The following is an 18272-nucleotide window of genomic DNA, read 5'->3' on the forward strand; positions in this document are numbered from 1 at the left end:
AAATGGCAAATGGTAATATACTATTGTGACGGGCATCCTTACGCGACAAAAGATAAGAGTTCATCATCAGACCGTCATCATGATTTCTTCGTGGCCGTATCTTCTCATCCATATCATTCACACGTGAAACCCAGAGGACTAGACACCGAGTACGACAAAGTCCACTTTACCACCAAACGTATCCATCCTCTTCTCAGCCTGGAGAGATTCATATATCGGTATAGAGCATTTCTCTTGTTTTCTTTCTTTGCTGGCAAGGAAACCCGCGCTTGCTAAAATGCTAACCACCAAACAAAAGAAATTCGTATCCACTTGATTCGTCGTGTGGCATCTTGGACATCGTTTCTCCGTAAATTCGATTCTAGATCGCTTGCTCAAATTCAACGTCGCCATCCTGGTGGTGGAGGTGGCCGGCCTCCTCTGTAGACGACTTCCCGCTCAATAAAGCGCTCTTCTTCTCGATCCCACTCCGGGCGGTGACGTGGTGGTGGGGGTTCGATGGCCAGAGGGCGTGGCACCGGTTCTTCGACAGCCGGAGGCAGGACTCGATTTTCCCACTCAATCTCCTTGATCCGCTTTCGTCGCTCTTTGCGAATATCATCCGACAGACCGACCAGACGAGCAATATCTTCCTAGTACACCATTAGCAGCATTCCAAACAACAAGATCTTTGACAATGCGAAACTCACATAACGCAGATATGCGATGATGTAGTAGAAGTCATCCGTCTCCTCATACTCATATCCCATTTCTTGAATCGCCTCCTTGACAACAAGATCCTTGGTCACCTCGGTCCACAATCCATCCTTGGGATTCCGCTCCTTCCCATACCGACGGCCAATCTCTCCATTCGCTGAAGGCAGCGGAGCTGGGGGATGAACCGGGATCGGCGCAGGTAGCGGTGCAGGGAGCACAGGTGCTGGAGCAGGAAGCGGTCTCGCAACCGCGCTTTCGTAACGTTCATCAACTCCATCCGGCATGAACTTGCTTCTTCGGACGCCATTGTACCTTTGCCAGGTAATTTCCTGACTCGCCCCACCAGCTCCGTCCATTCGCACACGACGTGTCCCTGGAGGTACATCGACGATCTCCCAGTCACGGGTCGCTCCTTGGTAGGCTTCGCCGACGTACGCCCGATCCATGGCACGGGCATTATAGTACTCTGCTTCTTCCTGCACATCCCTTTCATAGCCTCGATAAACCTCGCGCCGAGCGGGTGGAGCGTCGTAATATGGATCACGTATTGGCGGGGGTGTGTACGGTGCAACGCTCTTCGGGCTCGCCGGACCGTCCCTACGATCTATCACGATATCCTCGTTCTCAGTTCGACCATTCCGAGTTTGGGTTCTGCTGATCTCGATACGTTCTTCTGATCGAGCTCGTACAGATGGTGGTGGAGGAGGGAGAGGCGGGCTTGGTGGCGATGGTGGTCGTGAAATTACGCGTGGTCGAGTTGGAATAGCAACTTCAAAGCCGTGGTCAATATGGCGATGATGTGTTATAACCTCTTGATGAATGGTGGGAGCGTTGATGACTGGGGGCTCTGGAGGAGGCAGAGGCGCAGGGGCAGTGCGAGCTGAGGTCACCGATGTAGCAGGAGACCGAGACCGAGAGCTCTTGCGGATGATAATTTCCTGCTGGTTGCGAGTGCCACTGCGTCCATCTCGCTCTTGTTGGCGGATGATGATCTCATCATTCGAAGCACTGCTGGAGCGCCGTACCCTAGACCTAGCTCGTTCGTGTGACTTTGGGCGGGCCAAAGCATAGTCTTCGTAACGGCGGGCGTCAAGATTCTGCTCATCACGACGGATGATGATTTCTTGCCTGTCGACGTCCCCTCGGACGGACTTTCGGTCGAAGTCACCTCGACGAGACATTGTATCGTCAAAATCGTCATAGCGAGAACGTCGATCAGACTCATCACGGCGAATGACAATCTCCTCTCTAGAAGAGTTGACCTCTCTGGGCGGTGGTGGTCGCACCTCGCGCTCTCTCTCATCGCGGCGGATGACAATCTCCTCACGGGAAGAATTCACTTCCCTCGGCGGTGGTGGCCGCGGCTCTCGTTCTCGTTCATCTCGACGAATGATGATCTCTTCGCGGTCTCGATCACGCTGGGGAGGTGGAAGTCTTCGCTCAGGCTCCCGCTCGTCTCGGCGGATGATGATCTCTTCACGGTCGACGTCCCGCTCTCTTACTCGAGGTGGAGGCGGCCTTGACTCGGACTCGTCTCTCCTGATGATGATCTCCTCCTTTTCGACTCTTCTCTCCGGCTGAGGGGAAGGGGACCGGCGACGGGGTCGAGCAGCGAACTCGAAGTCTTCCTGTTCTCGTTTTCGAAGCACCACCGGACCAGCGGTGGTTCGACCATAACCCTCTTGTAAGAAAGCAGGGGTGGACCCTGGCCGCTCACGGACTTCCTCTCGTACGATTGTTTCTCTTTCTCGTTCACGGACAGGTGTGGAGCGGCGAAAGTCTACCTCTTCGTCCAAGTAACGGTCATCGTAGTATCGGCGACCATTCCGTGTACCATAGCTTTCTCGACGGTCTTCATAAATGGACACATCGTCGGCGTAACGACGTCCTGCCATGACAGGGCTGGCTAGGGGTTTGAAGTCGACGGTCAGGACACAAAAGGGTCAGGTCAGGCGGGTGCGGTTCGCTGAGTTGGCAAGCTGGTGAGGGGGTGCGGGCAGAGTCTGCTGAATGGATGACTGGTCAAAGGATGCAGGCCGTTAAGTGTATCGTTGCAGAGGAGGGGCTGATGCAGCCAATCGAGACAACACGAAGAAAGCAAAAGAACAATTGCAAGCTACCAACGTTGAAAGAGAAGTGAGAGAAGAAAGCAGAGGACGATGGGGGTTGTTGAGTTATTACGAAGGTGGTGAGGTGAGAATGAGCCAGCTGGGGGGGAGTTGAGCCTAGTTTTTAGGTGGGACTTGGACTGCAACTCGACTGTGACTACCAACTGGGACATGTGCATGTGTGAGAAGCAGAGGCGCATGCTCACCCATACACAACACAGGGCTTTTTTTCTTTGCGGCAAAAGCCCACAGTCTCTTTCGAGCCGGCTACTGGTGGTCGCCCCGCTGTCAGTCTCGAGTTTTTCTCTGCAAGCGACAGGACACAGCCAGAGAAAGAGGAGCAACCACCACCACCGCCGTCACTGGTCGCTCCGAGGGCGATGACGGACAGCAACTGGCAGTGGACTGGCACAGGACAGGTGACGTAGTGTTATGCACACGAGCCCAATGACCCGCCAGATATCAAAGGGCATTTTTGGTGTCGAAAGGGTGTCATTTGGTGGATTTGGGGGGGGAGCAGGAAAAAAACCAAGGAAGTAGCACCAGACCTGATCGAGGGGCCCGTGGGTGGGCGCGGGGGCCCATCGAACTGTGGCCACTGGCTTTACGAGGTACATAGTAGTTACCTAGTAGTTCCCTAGGTGCCGGGAAAGTACGTCAAAAGCAGGTACCAATGTACTTTTTTAGGGTATCAAGGTACCTAGCCTTGGGCACCGATACGAACCGCCGCCCGGGCTGTTCGTCTGTCTGCCCACAAGGCGACGGTTAACTACCAAGTACCCATCTTCTGGAAATTTCGGAGCAAGATGGTATGCCGTGGTATTTGCCCCTGTCAACGGTTGCATGACAGAGAACTCAGTACTGTGTACGAGGCACAACGGATTCACCGCCCCTGCATCGTTGCAAGTGTCACGGAACCCAAACTCTGGGTTACGGGCTGGGCCGAAGCCCGAGGAGCCAAAACTTCAGCCGAAACAAAATTCTCGTGCGCAGACACGGGGGCACAGCCTTGTTCATTCTTGCGTGGACCTTGGGCATCAACTAGGTGTCAACCATCTACCCGTCTGATTACGTTTTCCCCATCTTGACCGGCTTTCATCAATTCCTCCCTCACTGCCTCTACACCACGCCGCCTCAAAATTGGAGAGAAAAAAGGGGGAACCAACTTTTGTCTTCATCTATATCGACCCATTTGCCTTCCTCAGCCCAAACCTACAAGTAGACCTGGCGAAAAGGAACTTAGACCAGGTCCTGTACAGATCGACGTGGTGCCCAATGTTCCCGCCCTGGGCCTTGATGAGAACAAAAATGCTTCGACGCTCCCATGGGCGCCACGGGCATTAACCCGGTGTCATGCTCAAGGTGCCCTTTCCCATAGATCGAACGCCCTGATCCGAATGCCGTACATGTCCTCACTGCGTATCCCCAGGCTATGCGCCGTCTTTTGCTATGCTAAAATGTACACTGCGCCTGCAAAACGCCTCCAATCCCGATTCAAGCTTGTGTGTACCAACTGTTGCAGGTCGCTATGGCGACATCTCGTCTCATCGTAGACTTCGTGTCCTCGAGGCGCACATTCCTCTCCTTTCGTCCGCTGTGCGATTTTTTTCATTAAAGATTAGTGATACCTGCCCAGATCTAGACCATGGTATTGCTGATTCAGGGGTCAGGATTTGCAACCTATGTCCAAGTCAGCGGGGGAAATCAAGATGGCACTGAAGAACTGAGACTCACCCGTAACTGCCTGGAATAATCCTGGTTGTCTTGCAGAGACACATTGCTAAGGCGACTCTCATCGTGGATGTACAACGCATATGGGTTCAGTCTCTGATCGGTGCCCAGGCTACGACGATCGAAAGCCGTCGAGCTAGTGTCGACACTGCGCAGATCGTTTGCCAAAGTCAAACCTGACGTGTTGACGCGGGGAATCTTGGTCCCTAATAACCCTGAAGACGACAACTGACTAACTTGCCGTGATGGAACATTATTGGAGGGCGAGCTGTCGCCCGTTCGAGGAACGTACGCCGTCTCCGGTCCATGCTCCTGCTGTAACTTCTTGTGACGTCTGCGAAACCAGAGGTACACTGCGCCGCCGATCAAGCCGCCGATGCCCAAAGCCACGCCAAGCACTATGCCAACGACTTTGCCGGTACTAACGCCGCTGCCTTGGGTAGAACTCTGGCCGAGTGTGGCATCTGAGGTCGCAGCTGCGGATGGCGTCACAACCACCGTGCGAACTTCGCCTGTTACAGTGGTGACACTTGTGTATATGTCGGTGGGCGTTGGATTGCTCGAGCTTGGACTCGTTATTGACGGAGGAGAGGTCGTGGGAGACTGCCAGATCTGTCAGCTTGACACCAAAGGGCTGCATGCGAGTTTGAATATTGGGGTTTGGTCCCGGGTTTGATATAGAGCAGCGACAAAGAAATCGGGTTATCATACAGCGGGGTCCACTGGGTTCATCGAGCTGTCGCTTGACCAAGTCACAACGCCAGCCACATCAGAACTCTGAGACGATCCATATGTTACCACAGAAGAGGAGGAGCGGGAGGTTTTCCAGTTACCAGGAGCAGGGGAAGATGTGGGGGACCCAGTATCCAAGGAGGACGTGGATGCGGATGCAGATGCAGGAGTGGAAGTGACGGCGGAGGTGGAGGTGGCAATACTAACCAACGAAGATGAACTTGAGGAAGAGGAAGAGGTTGTAGATGGTGTAACGGCAGTCGAACCAGAGGTTCCTAGGGGGACTCCGGCACTCAAAAGGTAATATCCATAGAGATCAGAGTCGGTGTTGCCACACCATTCCGAGGTAAAGCCAGGACATTGCTGATTGCAGTTATACGTGCTTTCTTGCTCCGAAGGGACGTAGTTGGAGCACCAGCAGTAGTATCCCTGCAGCACCGCAAAGGCAAAAGAACCTTGACATTGCTGTTGACAAGCTCCATTAGACTGAAATTCGTTGTAGTCTGAAGTTAGGACGTCAGTGATTGGTTCGCATCTTCGCAGGGATCTGAAGTATTAGCTACTCACGGCCTTGGTAGCTGCCGGCGTTGTTGTCCGGAGAGCAGTAAGAAATGTCGAGACCTTGAGATGGCGTAACCCACAGCGAGAGAAAGGCAGTACACAAGACCAGGACGTTCCAGAAGGAGTCCATTGGTATCAAGGTGGCCATTGTGAGAGATTGGCGTAAGCCTGAGGTAATGGGGAGTATTCCACCTCTTACTGCATCGCAATGCTCTGTTATTCTTCAACCACGCATCAAAGATGGGTGAATCAATCGGACACTCAGTTGTGACAATATTTCGAAGAGGCGATTATGGCATTAGAGGTTCGTGTGTGAAAAGTATCGGCCCAGGCGCCTAACACCCCAACTCGACTCCAGTGAAGATGGCTGATGGGGGCTTTTTATTTATTGTCTTTGTCTGGAGCTGACTATTTTGGCTGAGTCGAGTCCGGTGTGAGAGAGATAGATAATGGAGAGGTGACGAAGCAGATGGACAGGATGACGAGCGCAGGTGTGCGTATGAACATGGGACGTGGACGTGGACCTGGATCGAGGGGGCACAGATTTCTGAATCTCTCAATCAGGAGATATGCGACCGGGGAGCTCTAAGGTTTCGAGAGTCTATTCGTCCATATGAGAGGTTTTGCGTACAGAGGGTAGATGGCGGAGAGAGAAACAGGTGTTGTAACAGTGAATAAAAGGTAGAAACAAATCCCTGTGAAGGAATGGAGTGGCCGCGCAGAAGTTGGCAGCAACGGCTAACAGCAGTATGTAGCAGCAACAGTGGACTAGCGAGGGTTAAAGGAAGAGAGGGAGTTGTGGATGCTAGCGAGTGAATTCGACCATTAAGACAGGATGGGAAAGCGGCCAAGGACAAGGCAGGGTAAAGAGGCAAGGGTGTTTGCAAAAAGAAGTCGCAGTACGCAAGTTGCAGGAGAGACTGACCAAGAAGTTAGAACGAGTGATAAACGATGGTCTTATTTCCGGGGTGGATCCTGAGTTAGACGTATCTGGTGATGGTCTGGCGTGGTGGGATCCCATCCAACAACAACGAGTGGATTCTGACGGAGGGATCAACAATCAACATGACAAGCAGAGTCGCAGTGTGCGTGTGTGTGTGTGTATGCAAAGAGGATGGAGTGGAGGAAGAATGGTAATTGAGGCCGGGGAATTCTAGAGGGTTGTCCTTTTTTATGAACTTCACGCCGTCGCGGACAATGCGTCGACAAACCCTGGGAAACTCAGATGCTGATTGATCCGGAAAGGCACCAAAGCAACAAGCAGGGGAACGACGAGGGTTCAAAGAAAGGGAAAGTCAGTGACGCCCATGACTTGGCCCTGGCACCTGGTCAACAAGCCATCATCCCCCATCATTACCGCCACCGCAGCCACCACTTCAATGCGCCCACGTCCCCGGTTAAAAATGTCACTGTGTGAGCCAAACAAGGGAAAAGATACCAGGATGTATTGTAATTCCGTCCTGGTGGTCCCCTCTTCGTCGTGGTTTCCCGCAGCCAAATGTACCTTCCCGGCCCCTCGAATCCTGCCAGCCGCCCGCTCTGCGAGTATCTATGTATATTCTCCCGTACCTATCTATGTATTGAGGTGGCAGACAATGTGCGTCCTAGAGTATTCCTACTGGAGTATTCCCGGGTATTGTTAATGCCTATACCTGGTCACTACAAGACTTCCTCCATTGACATTTTCCCTGTCCTTGTAACTGCGCAGATTTTCCTCGTGTTTCTCCGCCCAAAACGGCTTTTAGCTCTCAAAATGTCAAATTGCTTCAAGCTTGTCGTTGGTTGAATCCCCATCATCTTATCATTTCCTTTCTGTGGTCCAGAGAAAGGGTGCAGGTTGTCAATTGGTGGCCAATGTCATGCCTCTCTGCTCAGTCATCAACCCTCAATGGTCTGTGTTTCTCACCTCTTCTTGTCTTGGATGAAGCAACTCACTCTCTTTGTACAGACAGACAGACCCCTTACTGCATGCACTTCTAGGCCGCGGCAAGGCATGTCGATCCTTCGAGTCAGATCTTTCCGCACCGGAAACGCTGACCCCAGACCCTTCGATTTGTCGCCCTGTCCAAGTCTCTCTCTGCAAGGTGAGTTGCCTGCCACTGCCTGTACCGAGTACCTACCAACTATATCCTCGTACCACCTTGAGATCCACATTTGGGGCCTGTTTGGCCCGAAGGTGTGTCGCTTGACGTTTTATGGTTGCCGACATTTCCGGCCTTTTGGGATTGTGTGCAAGCATTGCGGATGAAACACAACGAGAGGATCCTCAGTACTTGTCTAAAAATCTTGGAATACTCCATATCCCGCATGTGCGACACCATCACCAGAACCCGATGGTCGGCCACAGACCTGTCTGTTGATTGGCTTGATTCCGTCTGTGGTTGCCGCTGGTGCATGATGTAGTGTTCCTTCGGCGATGTGGCGCCTGCAGTGCTGGGGGCCCAGTGTGAAACCAAGTGAAGAAATGCACAGCATGCCGAGCCCACGATTTTTGCCCGTTTCAGTGCATGTTGCAAATGTCGGGAATCTATCAAGACCTCAAGAGTAGGGTTCAGCTGAACAGAGTCCACCACCAGATTGTGACACGGCGCAGGACGAATCCTCACCGTCTACTCAGACCCCACACGGGTTGTGATTTCCCAGGTGGATGTTTGAGCACAATGCCCTCTAAAAGCTTGTGGCAAAAACATGTGTGAAAATTACAGCCCACCACTCGATAGCCGGCTCCCTTCAGCTCTGCAGATAGGCGGGACTGGTTCGCTTACGGCCAATCGTCACGGCCAAGGTGCCTAATCACTGGCTATGTCTCATCTCCCACTTCTCGTATCTGACCAGGTTGAGTGCGCGATTGCGACTAGTGGTCCCCCTCAACAGCATGAAACCTTGTGAATTGAATTCCTGCCTTCTTACATACACCACCTTCAAAGTGCGGGGGCGGGGACCAATTTGATGTTCTCGCCTTGTACCCAGTATGTACGTCAAATCCTGGTGGTTCGCTCCAGTCTCTTATGGCACAGGGCAATATACTCGGTAGACATGTCTTGCTGAAGCAGCTACACAACTTGACCAAACATATTTTGCCAATCGGCATAGTCTACACAAGCGACCCCTGACAAGAGGCGGGGACAACAAGAGCGAGATTTTAGTCGTTCACACTTCTTGTTCGGGAGATCGTGCAAGTCATGCGTGCCGACATAAGCTCATGCGGTGGTACATTTTGACGTGCATGCAGCACGGTCCTCATCTTCCGAAAGCCCAGATTCAAACTTAGACTAAGGTCAGCGGCAAGCAGGATGACAATTGATTGGCCCTTTAGATAGGTCTAGATCTGGCGAGTTGGTTCGAAAAACATGCACATGCCTAAAATCGGGGGAAACCAACCTCTTGATTTTCTTTGTTGAAGGCCTCTTTTGCGAAGTGATACTGCCTTATAGAGTATGGGGAGGAGATGTCTCTTATCAGTCGCTCCCGGTGTCTCCCGGCACATGTGGACACTGGACGAGGGCGTCTGCAAGCTGCAAGCTGCACAGCGTGATTTAAACGCCCCAGCCACGATATTACAATTACAGACCAGGACAACTTGGCCATATTACTCCGAGCACAGCATTTTGAGGTTGAGTCGTTGATAACAAGTCACAAGGAAGGCGCCCCATGGGCATGATCTACAAGGGCTGGGCCTCTGGTGTACCTTTGGCTGCGATCGCACATGGCTGGCTGCCTTTGACGAACTCTACCTCGCATATTATCTGTAAAGCTTCCTTTGAGAGTATTTGAAGGCCATCTGCACTAGCTCGGTACTACTTGATAAGGGACCAAGAGACCTACCTACATACGAGTGACAGGTTTGCACGGAGGTCCCTGCATTTTGACACTCCCCCGTGCTGCCTCGACACAAGATACGGTCATTTCAATCATTTTGTTCCAAGACGGTGGCAGGAAAGCCAAGTGTTCAGCTGCACGTGAGAAAAGCAAAAACTCTGTCCCAAATTCCCTATTCCGTTCTTGTTTGTTTCAGCGCAAGACATTTTGGTTAATTTGCGCGAGAGGAGATTAAAGGCGGATGTTTCTGTTTGTTTGATCAGCTCTGCCTCCTACGTCATCCCGCCCGTTCTTGGATATGTCACTTACGGAGTACGAGTGTACGAGGTACAAGATCTTACCGTTGTGCCGTGGGTACTGCTTCAGCCTTTTGGCGAGATGATCAAGCCTCGTAAGGGATGCCTACACTTTCGATCCTCTTTTGCCATTTTCAACTCATCGTCGCTGTTGGAAATCCACATTCCAGCACACTACGAGGAAGATCAGATACACACGACTGACCCGTCCGAGCTGAAATGCGGTACTCGTATGGAATTGAAAACTCCATTGCGATCGTCGGCTTAATCTCTCGGCGGACATTGTCACTGGGATCCCCATGGAAGTTTGATTTGAAGACCCATGCGTACCATGTTTGATAGACGCGAACGGTTGTTCCGATGACGAAATCCGGGGGTTCCTGAAACAAATCTACACCTTTTGCAATCTCAGCCTTGTTGCGGGAGAAAGGAGTCACGGACCTGAGCTGGCGGGAGGGAGATTGAATTGTTATTATTGTCGAGACCAAGATCCGTCGGGCGTCTACCGGGCAATACATATGATCATCTTTGCCTTGTGAGCAGAGATATGGATTTCTTGCACGTGACAAGGCGCATACATTCGTGGTGATGTTCCGCGTCTGGTCTGCTCTCCCTTGATATCTGACGTGTCATTCCACAGGGAAACTAAGGTGTACCTGTGCAGTTCATGCAGGCGCAAAGAACCTCCAACGGCTTCGTTGATTGGCTCCTCACGCATGCTGGGCAGCTAGAGGTCGGACAGAGCTGCAGGGTGGCTGTCCCTGCTGTGTGACAGGAGAACAGGCACGCGGATATGCCCTTCCCCGTGTTCAGATGCAGGTCGCCCCCTTTTTTTGTGTTACGTGACGATCAATGCATGAACGGTTTATAAGAGACCAAGATCGCCCTCATTGACGACAACCTCTTTGTATTCGTATCTTGTAGGTGGTTTCGAGTCGGCGTCATGAAGCAGACGCGCCGACCAAGAAAAGAAACAAACTTCGACCTCCATCTCCGCACTCGGACAACGGGCACCTCTTTTTTCCTTTTACTTCTTGGGACACTGACGAAATCAGTTGGTTTTGGGGGGAGAAAAGGTCGTTGTGGTTGGTGCTTGGGCCACCGGCCTCCCACCGGGCGTCCACCGGGATTTCTTGAGCTCCGCGGCCCACGGCCCACGGCCAATTTACCGTGCCTTCCCAGCCAGACTTGGGTGACTTTACCCGTTACCTCAAGGCATGCCAAGTGCCGGGCAAAGCTACAGCAACGCCGAAAACCAGGCACGGCCAAGGAGCTTTAGGCGTCATGCTCTGGGGTAACAGGTCATTCTGGACCACTACTGGCTAGAAAGGGGGTTTCTTTGAGCCTCGGGTAATCGAATGCTGACTATGTACACCCTTCCCCAGTTCTTGCTTGTACCAACCCCATGGAACTTTCTCGGCCAAAGATATTTCCAATGATCGACTTATCCGGTGGTATATTCTTTTGGGGGAAGCCGATAATGATATTCCCCCCATTTCTGAAGGCCGCGCACCCCCAAGAGTCAGGATAGAAGGACACACCCTTTTCCAGAAACTGTCATTCAATTCCTTCCCCGAGAGGTGCGGCGGGCAGCAGGCAGGCGATTACTTTTTTTCTCCTCTTCTTTTGTCATTGATATCCTTAGGTTGTCCACGATCCCCCCGCTCCCGGCATCATGGTCTTCTATCCTATGAAATGGGTCCCATCCCTCCCCGAGATCCCTGATACCGTGCCCATATGCGATTTCATGCTCGATGAGCAATACGGTCGCTCCCCTTACTCCCAGTCCAAGGATGCATACACCTGCGGTCTCACGGGGAAGAGCGTCTCGGCGCGACAACAGAAGGAAGATGTCGACTCGTTGTCTCGCGCACTGGCCAAAGAGTTTGGTTGGGGTGTCAATGAGGGCACGGAATATGACAAAGTCGTGGGCATTTTTGCGCTGAATACGGTACGTCGGGGCCCCTTCGTTGGATGTGGTTTTATAAAAGTGAATACCAATGTTAACGCACGGGGCACGATCAGATCGACATCATGACCCTCACCTGGGCAATCCACAGAGTCAATGGCATCTCTGCGCCCGCCAACGCTGCCTTCAACTCCGACGAGCTGAGTTACCAACTCACCAACTCAGGGTCCAAGGTTCTCTTTACTGTGATGCCTTTGCTGCAGACTGCCCTGGATGCCGCAGCCAAGTCGAACATTCCCAGGAAAAATATCTACATTTGTGAAATGCCCAACGACCCTCCCATCCCCAAGGAATTCAAAACCCTGTCTCAATTGACAAGGGAAGGCCGGTCGCTGTCACCGCTGGAACCAATCAAATGGGAGAAGGGTCAAGGTGAACGGCAGACCGCGTTCCTGTGCTACTCCAGTGGTACCTCGGGACTGCCAGTAAGTTCTCTGCGGCACTAGAGCATGAAAAGCGATCCTGACATGAAATTACAGAAAGGAGTCATGATATCCCATCGGAACGTCATCGCCAACACCATCCAGATCTCCACGTATGACAAGCCCGCCCGCGACGCAATTGCCCCCAACTATCGTGATGTGGCGCTCGGTCTGCTCCCTCAGTCGCATATCTATGGCTTGATCGTCATCTGTCACTGTTCCACCTACCGCGGCGATCAAGTCGTTATTCTTCCAAAGTTCGACCTGACCAACTATCTCACGGCGATTGAGAAGTTTAAAATCAACACTCTCTACATCGTGCCGCCCATCATCATCGCCATGGTCAAGAACCAAGATCAGACGAAAAAATACGATCTATCAAGCGTCGTGTCCATCTTTACCGGTGCCGCCCCTCTAGGCAAAGAGACCGCCGAGGAGTTGGCCGCGCAGTTTCCCGCCTGGCAGGTTCGACAAGGCTATGGTCTCACTGAGACATGCACTGTCGTGTGCTCGACCTCTCCCCGCGACATCTGGTTCGGTTCTTCAGGGTGTTTGCTCCCCGGATACCAGGCCAAGGTCATGAGCGCCGAAGGCAACGAAATCACGGGATACAACCAACCCGGTGAACTCCTCGTCAAGTCCCCCAGCGTCGTGCTTGGGTATCTCAAGAATCAAAAGGCCACCATGGAAACCTTTGTCGACATGCCTGAGGGCAGATTCATGCGGACAGGAGACGAAGTCGAGTTCAGAGTGTCGCCCAACGGCAACGAGCACATCTGGGTGGTGGATCGCATCAAGGAGTTGATCAAGGTCAAGGTGAGTACTTTTCCAAGAAACTGCGAGCGCAGTAAGGACTAACAGGCCGCAGGGTCACCAAGTTGCCCCTGCAGAGCTCGAAGCATGCCTGCTCAACCACCACGCCGTGGCCGACTGCGCGGTAATCCCTGTCTCAGACGACCGCGCCGGTGAAGTGCCCAAGGCCTTTGTCGTCAAGGCTAAGTCGGTAGGACTGGAGGAAAGCGATGCCCTCGTCAAGCGTGACATTATCAAGTACGTCGAGAAGGAAAAAGCCCGGCACAAATGGCTGGCCGGCGGCGTCGAATTCATCGACGTGATCCCCAAGAGCGCCAGCGGGAAGATCCTCCGCAGGCTGCTGAGAGATAGAGAGAAGGAGGCTAGAAGGAAAGCCGGCGCCAAGCTATAACACAGAGCTTTCGCCTCCGCAATCAAGGGGGAAGTTTGGCAGGGAGGAGCTTCAAAACAGGGAAGATTGGGAGATCCAGGAGTCTTCTTTGTATCGGGTGCGTGGTTGTGGGGAGGCTGTAGACTGTCCAAAGCGAAGATTGCACAGATTGAACAATTGCATCAGCTTATCTTTTGAGCTTTTGACTCGATGGCAGTACATACCACAGATTGTTTGGTCCGAGGGACATGTATGCCAACATACATGCCTGTCTGCTTGCTGTTGCCTACCTGCTTCTTATGAAATCACATTTGATCGCATTTGAGAGGCAAGGCGAGAGTTATGAGTGTCAGAGGTGGTTAAGGTATCGGATATCAGATATTCAAATTGTATGTAATGGCTAGTTACATAGGTACATGTCTCGAAGCAAGAAAGAGAAGGACCAATCAATCAACTAATTGTTCTGTAACCGTCCCTTACATGAAGGAGATGCAGAAAGCGTCCTTGGCCTTTGTCAAAATTCCCGCGAAAATATGTACCGAATCCTCGGCCGAATAATATGCTCGTGAATCCATTTTTTTAGTGAGGGAAAGGCTGACGAAACTAGTTTTATTCCGACAATACCCTTACCCCACTTTATACTAAGTATATGACATGTAAACACAACTTTTCATCAACAATCAGCAGTAGCACTGGTGGTTTAGTGGTAAAATCCATCGTTGCCATCGATGGGGTGAGTTGAAGCAACCAACCACAAGGCATGTTTGACAAATTTCTAACATTACTTCGCAGCCCCGTGTTCGAGTGAGTTTCAACCTATAACAACCAGTCCAGCCTGATTTCCAAACTAACAACTCCAAGTTCACGGCCAGTGCAAGACATATTTTCTTTTTGCCCCGACGAATTTTTTTGTCATTTTCTCCGCAGTGGTCTGTGTGCATGAAGGCTTGGCGGCGGCCTAAAAGCCGTGGCATACGTGGCCATCCCACTAGCTGACGATTATTAGCACTTCAAATTTTAACTATAGGTGGCCGGGCGCTCTTTTGAAGGAGGTATTGACAGAGGACAAAGGGCCATTACTCAAAAAGGTGAAAGGGAAACCTATCCCTAATGAATGAAGGTCACTCTAAATGACAGCCACTTGGACATCCTATCACCCACGTCTCAAATTAACACATAGTGCGTGTTCATCCTTTATACCCCGCGAGTTTGGCCGCTTCTGTAGTCGATGCCTCACGTCACGGGCGGCACTTGACCGAGTCAGGACTAGCCTGACTCTGGCCACTGCCGTCCCTTATTCTAGTTACATACTCAGGTCGCAGACTCTCTCTCGTACTTACTCTCTTCAGTCAGAAAGAATACACTCGACAAAACCAACCCGCCATTGCGGCAACTTCCCTTTTCCTTTAGTTGTGGGCTAGTGCTTGACTCATTCAATTGACGTCTCGCAACAAACTGGTAGCAACGCTCCCTCCCATCCTTCGCCGTTGGTCTCATTTCAAGACCGGGAACAATCTTTGAGGCCATCCGGCATGGCGTCGGTTGCCCCTCACCATCCGCCTACATAATTTCCTGCATACTCGTCGAACTCGATCCTCACTTACCTTTCACCCTGTCCCCTTGATTGTGCCGGCCATCTAACAATCAAGTCGAATCCGATCGTCCCCCTTCTTCTCGAGCTGAGGTCTGGACAGATCACAGCGAATCCGTGTATCAGAAACGGCACGGAAGAGCTGCTGTCTGCGATCTCTGTGTCTCGACATCTCTCCTGGACGGACTTGTGTTCCCCTGGCGAGGGGTTGCATGTTCTTTCGAGGCATGTCAGTTGCCAGGACCAATAGCAAGGACGTCGCCACCATCATTTCTTTGATTTGATGCTGCTGGCCTTTCACTCTTCCACAATCACAGCCACATAAAAACAACCAAAACCGGGGCGGGGGGGAAAAGATATGGAAAATCAATACAATTGTCACCACCTGATAGCCAAGAAACGATAACTTTTGAGCACGCAACATTCAAGACGCAATACTCGGACAGACTCAACTCAAAAAGCATTGCCGCCAACTTCTCCTTCGCATGCTTGCCTCAATATGGCACCCTTCGTGGTAGAAGAGACAAGTAGTCAGTCGATTCCAGCACCTGATAAACTCGCAACCCGCTTGATATGTATATCAGTAAGAGGATCGCGAGGCAGGTACCAGTCCTGCATGCAAAACAAGCAATATCTCATTCACTACCTAGGTAGCTTCCTCCTCCACGGTCATACCTGACAATCCTGATCCAGCTGCGCCTTCCTTCTGGGATCCGTGGCCGCACCTGCCTGCTCCGACCACCCTCTTCAGTGAACAACTATCGTCACTCCTCCTATTTGTTGTCTGCACATTGCCAGCATCACAAGTCATCTCATCGACACTACCGAAGGCCTCCTCATGACGCTCTCTCAGCAGTCACATGCTCAAATCTCGGGCCCGAAGGACAAACAGCCTGCTCCTCGAGTGCCCCGAGTTCGTTCTCGACACCAGCGACGCAAGCACCATGCGGCACCCTATGTCGAAGGTATCCCACCGCAACGTGTCCTCGTGCCTCCTACCCCCTCCACCCAGGCTAGTATGGATAGTTTCCTCCCGAGGACAGCAGCCACAACGTGTTCCTGGGATTTTTCGGATACCTCAAAAGGTGAATTTCAACATCCCAGGCCTTGTTGACGATAGACCGCCTCTTAGTCTAACCTATATGAACAGATCCCCTTGTACTCAGCAATACAGAGAGCAATGCCGATATTAACGACGCTCCGATAGGTATGACCGATGATGATTGTGATCCTCTGAAAGGAGACCCCACTGACTCGTGTCTCAGGTGACTCTGAGCACTCAAACTTAAGTGGAGCTCTTGAATGGATCAACCATTCCAGCGACTATATCAGCGAGACACAAAGTGGCAGCAACGTCGGAATTTCTCCACTTCTTGTTGACGAAGACCGCTGAAAGAAAAGAGCTTTAGGGCACGATGGCGGTGTTGGACGCCTCCATACGCTCCCTATCGAGAGAACTCTATCCCACCAGATCGATCCTTCGGAACACAGAAAGATTGACGTTGCTTCTTGGCCGACAGCATAGAGTGCGTCAACCAGTTTGGAACGAGCAGTTGATTCTTCCCAATATCTACAGAATTTTAAGAACCCCGCTGAAAAGCTCGAAACTCTCACAACGGTCATTGTGATAGCCCGAAAGAGTGACAAAGTGAGCAGTACAGTTGTCAAAGGACTTCTTTCTCGCTGTCAAGACTTACACAACCATATCATGGAACACATACACGGTCAGCTTCCGAACCATCCATGTTCCACTCGCTGTTCGAGTGCAGACTATGTGCCTATTGTCCTCAATCACTGTTCATCGAACTGCAACATTGCACAATCTACCAAGACCCAAGAAATCGCAAAGCTTCGCAAAACCCTTGATTTACTCGAGGCTAAAGCTGACGCTCGACAAACCCGTGTAGTCATTGCTATGTCGGGGATTGACGGGTTCTGCACCAACATTGATGGACTCCATGAATTCTTTAGAGTCTATGTCAATATCATCATTACATTCATCGTGTTTCAGGGCCAGGATCAATATCAGCTCTATTCAGCGAAAGCTCTGCTGTCAGCCATTCAAGACATCAAGGCTCAGACAGTTGTTCCGGAGAGCCCACCTCATTTGTTTATCCTACGCATGGTTTCTGTTGCTATCGGGAAAGAGAAACATGCAGACAGCAACAGGGACCTTCAACGAATGCTTACCGAACGTCGAAACAGCGAGTGGGTGCCCTACGAAACCAGACGCCCGAAGGAGCCTACCGAGATCGAGGTTGAGGCCGTTGTTGGCACACTGCCCGAGCAGAGTGGTGCGGTTCTTCGCTATGGTCTTGAACGAAATGACCAAGGGCGATTCATTTGTCCATATCAACCATGTGCCACCAACTGCACCACAAGTGACAATATCATCATCCACTTGATCAGCCATTGCCGCACCCAAAGTAAATGCGTGCTCTGTCCCACTGATCTAATCAGCAAATTCTCCGCTGGGAATTTCAAAGACAGTCCAAACTCTGCATTCGTCATTAGCCTCAAGGAACGCCTGATGCACCACTTGCCCCCAACATACTTCTGCACGTATGAAGGTTGCCACAGGTCATATCATACGTCAGGCGGGCTCAAGAGACACGGATCCTACCACAAAGATTCAAACGACGAGATGGTGCCATGCCCAAACTGTGGGAAACTACAAAAGAGGAAATCTCTGTCCCGTCACATGGGGTTGTGTTCAGACGATGAAGCCACGAAGAAGCTGTATCAGTGCGCCATATGCAACGGAGTCTTCCCTAATGCCGCTAAGCTCAACAATCACATCCGCAATGCTCACCATCGGAGAGATGAAATCATAGATATCGCGGCTAATTCGGGACTCCTCAATGCCGGCATTCCGGGTTTGGGATTGGACGCGTCTGCTGCCATACAAGATGCTGTCGATAATATACAATCCGCCCCAATGCAAGAACATGATAGCAACTTCTCAAAACTTGAAATTTGGCCGGCGAAAGCGAAAGCGAACGGTCTCCGCACCTCCGACCCTGTTCGCTCTCTTTTCCCTGGAAAATGAATGTTGCGGCTCCTCGTCATATGTCCTCCTTGACTGTCGTTTTAACTAGGTGCAACGTTCCTCAACTGAATCAGTGGTGAAATTGGGTCAGACAATACTTAACAGAAATATTTAA

At 51.6% G+C, this 18272-nt stretch overlaps 5 protein-coding genes across 5 annotated transcripts; 3 read left to right on the forward strand and 2 right to left on the reverse strand.

Moving 5' to 3' along the window:
* Nucleotides 1–380: 380 nt before the first annotated feature.
* On the reverse strand, nt 381–2591 carry Z517_10407 (uncharacterized protein; the record flags this gene model as incomplete). Its single annotated transcript, XM_013424019.1, has 2 exons — nt 381–632; nt 690–2591. The coding sequence occupies 2 exons, from the start codon at nt 2589–2591 to the stop codon at nt 381–383; spliced, it is 2154 nt and encodes a 717-aa protein (XP_013279473.1).
* A 1872-nt stretch (nt 2592–4463) lies between these two features.
* Nucleotides 4464–5976, reverse strand: Z517_10408 (uncharacterized protein; the record flags this gene model as incomplete). The annotated part of the gene is made up of 4 exons (XM_013424020.1): nt 4464–4484; nt 4539–5147; nt 5247–5770; nt 5835–5976. The coding sequence occupies 4 exons, from the start codon at nt 5974–5976 to the stop codon at nt 4464–4466; spliced, it is 1296 nt and encodes a 431-aa protein (XP_013279474.1).
* A 5642-nt stretch (nt 5977–11618) lies between these two features.
* Z517_10409 (uncharacterized protein) lies at nt 11619–13538 on the forward strand (the record flags this gene model as incomplete). The annotated part of the gene is made up of 4 exons (XM_013424021.1): nt 11619–11894; nt 11969–12337; nt 12392–13150; nt 13203–13538. 4 exons carry the CDS (start codon nt 11619–11621, stop codon nt 13536–13538), a joined length of 1740 nt encoding a protein of 579 aa, XP_013279475.1.
* A 2408-nt stretch (nt 13539–15946) lies between these two features.
* Nucleotides 15947–16501, forward strand: Z517_10410 (uncharacterized protein; the record flags this gene model as incomplete). The annotated part of the gene is made up of 3 exons (XM_013424022.1): nt 15947–16193; nt 16259–16315; nt 16374–16501. The coding sequence occupies 3 exons, from the start codon at nt 15947–15949 to the stop codon at nt 16499–16501; spliced, it is 432 nt and encodes a 143-aa protein (XP_013279476.1).
* A 315-nt stretch (nt 16502–16816) lies between these two features.
* Z517_10411 (uncharacterized protein) lies at nt 16817–18157 on the forward strand (the record flags this gene model as incomplete). Its single annotated transcript, XM_013424023.1, has 1 exon — nt 16817–18157. The coding sequence occupies one exon, from the start codon at nt 16817–16819 to the stop codon at nt 18155–18157; it is 1341 nt and encodes a 446-aa protein (XP_013279477.1).
* Between the last annotated feature and the right edge of the window lie 115 nt (nt 18158–18272).

The sequence above is a fragment of the Fonsecaea pedrosoi genome (assembly GCF_000835455.1).
Source record: "Fonsecaea pedrosoi CBS 271.37 unplaced genomic scaffold supercont1.7, whole genome shotgun sequence".
NCBI classification, from domain to species: Eukaryota; Fungi; Ascomycota; class Eurotiomycetes; order Chaetothyriales; family Herpotrichiellaceae; genus Fonsecaea; species Fonsecaea pedrosoi.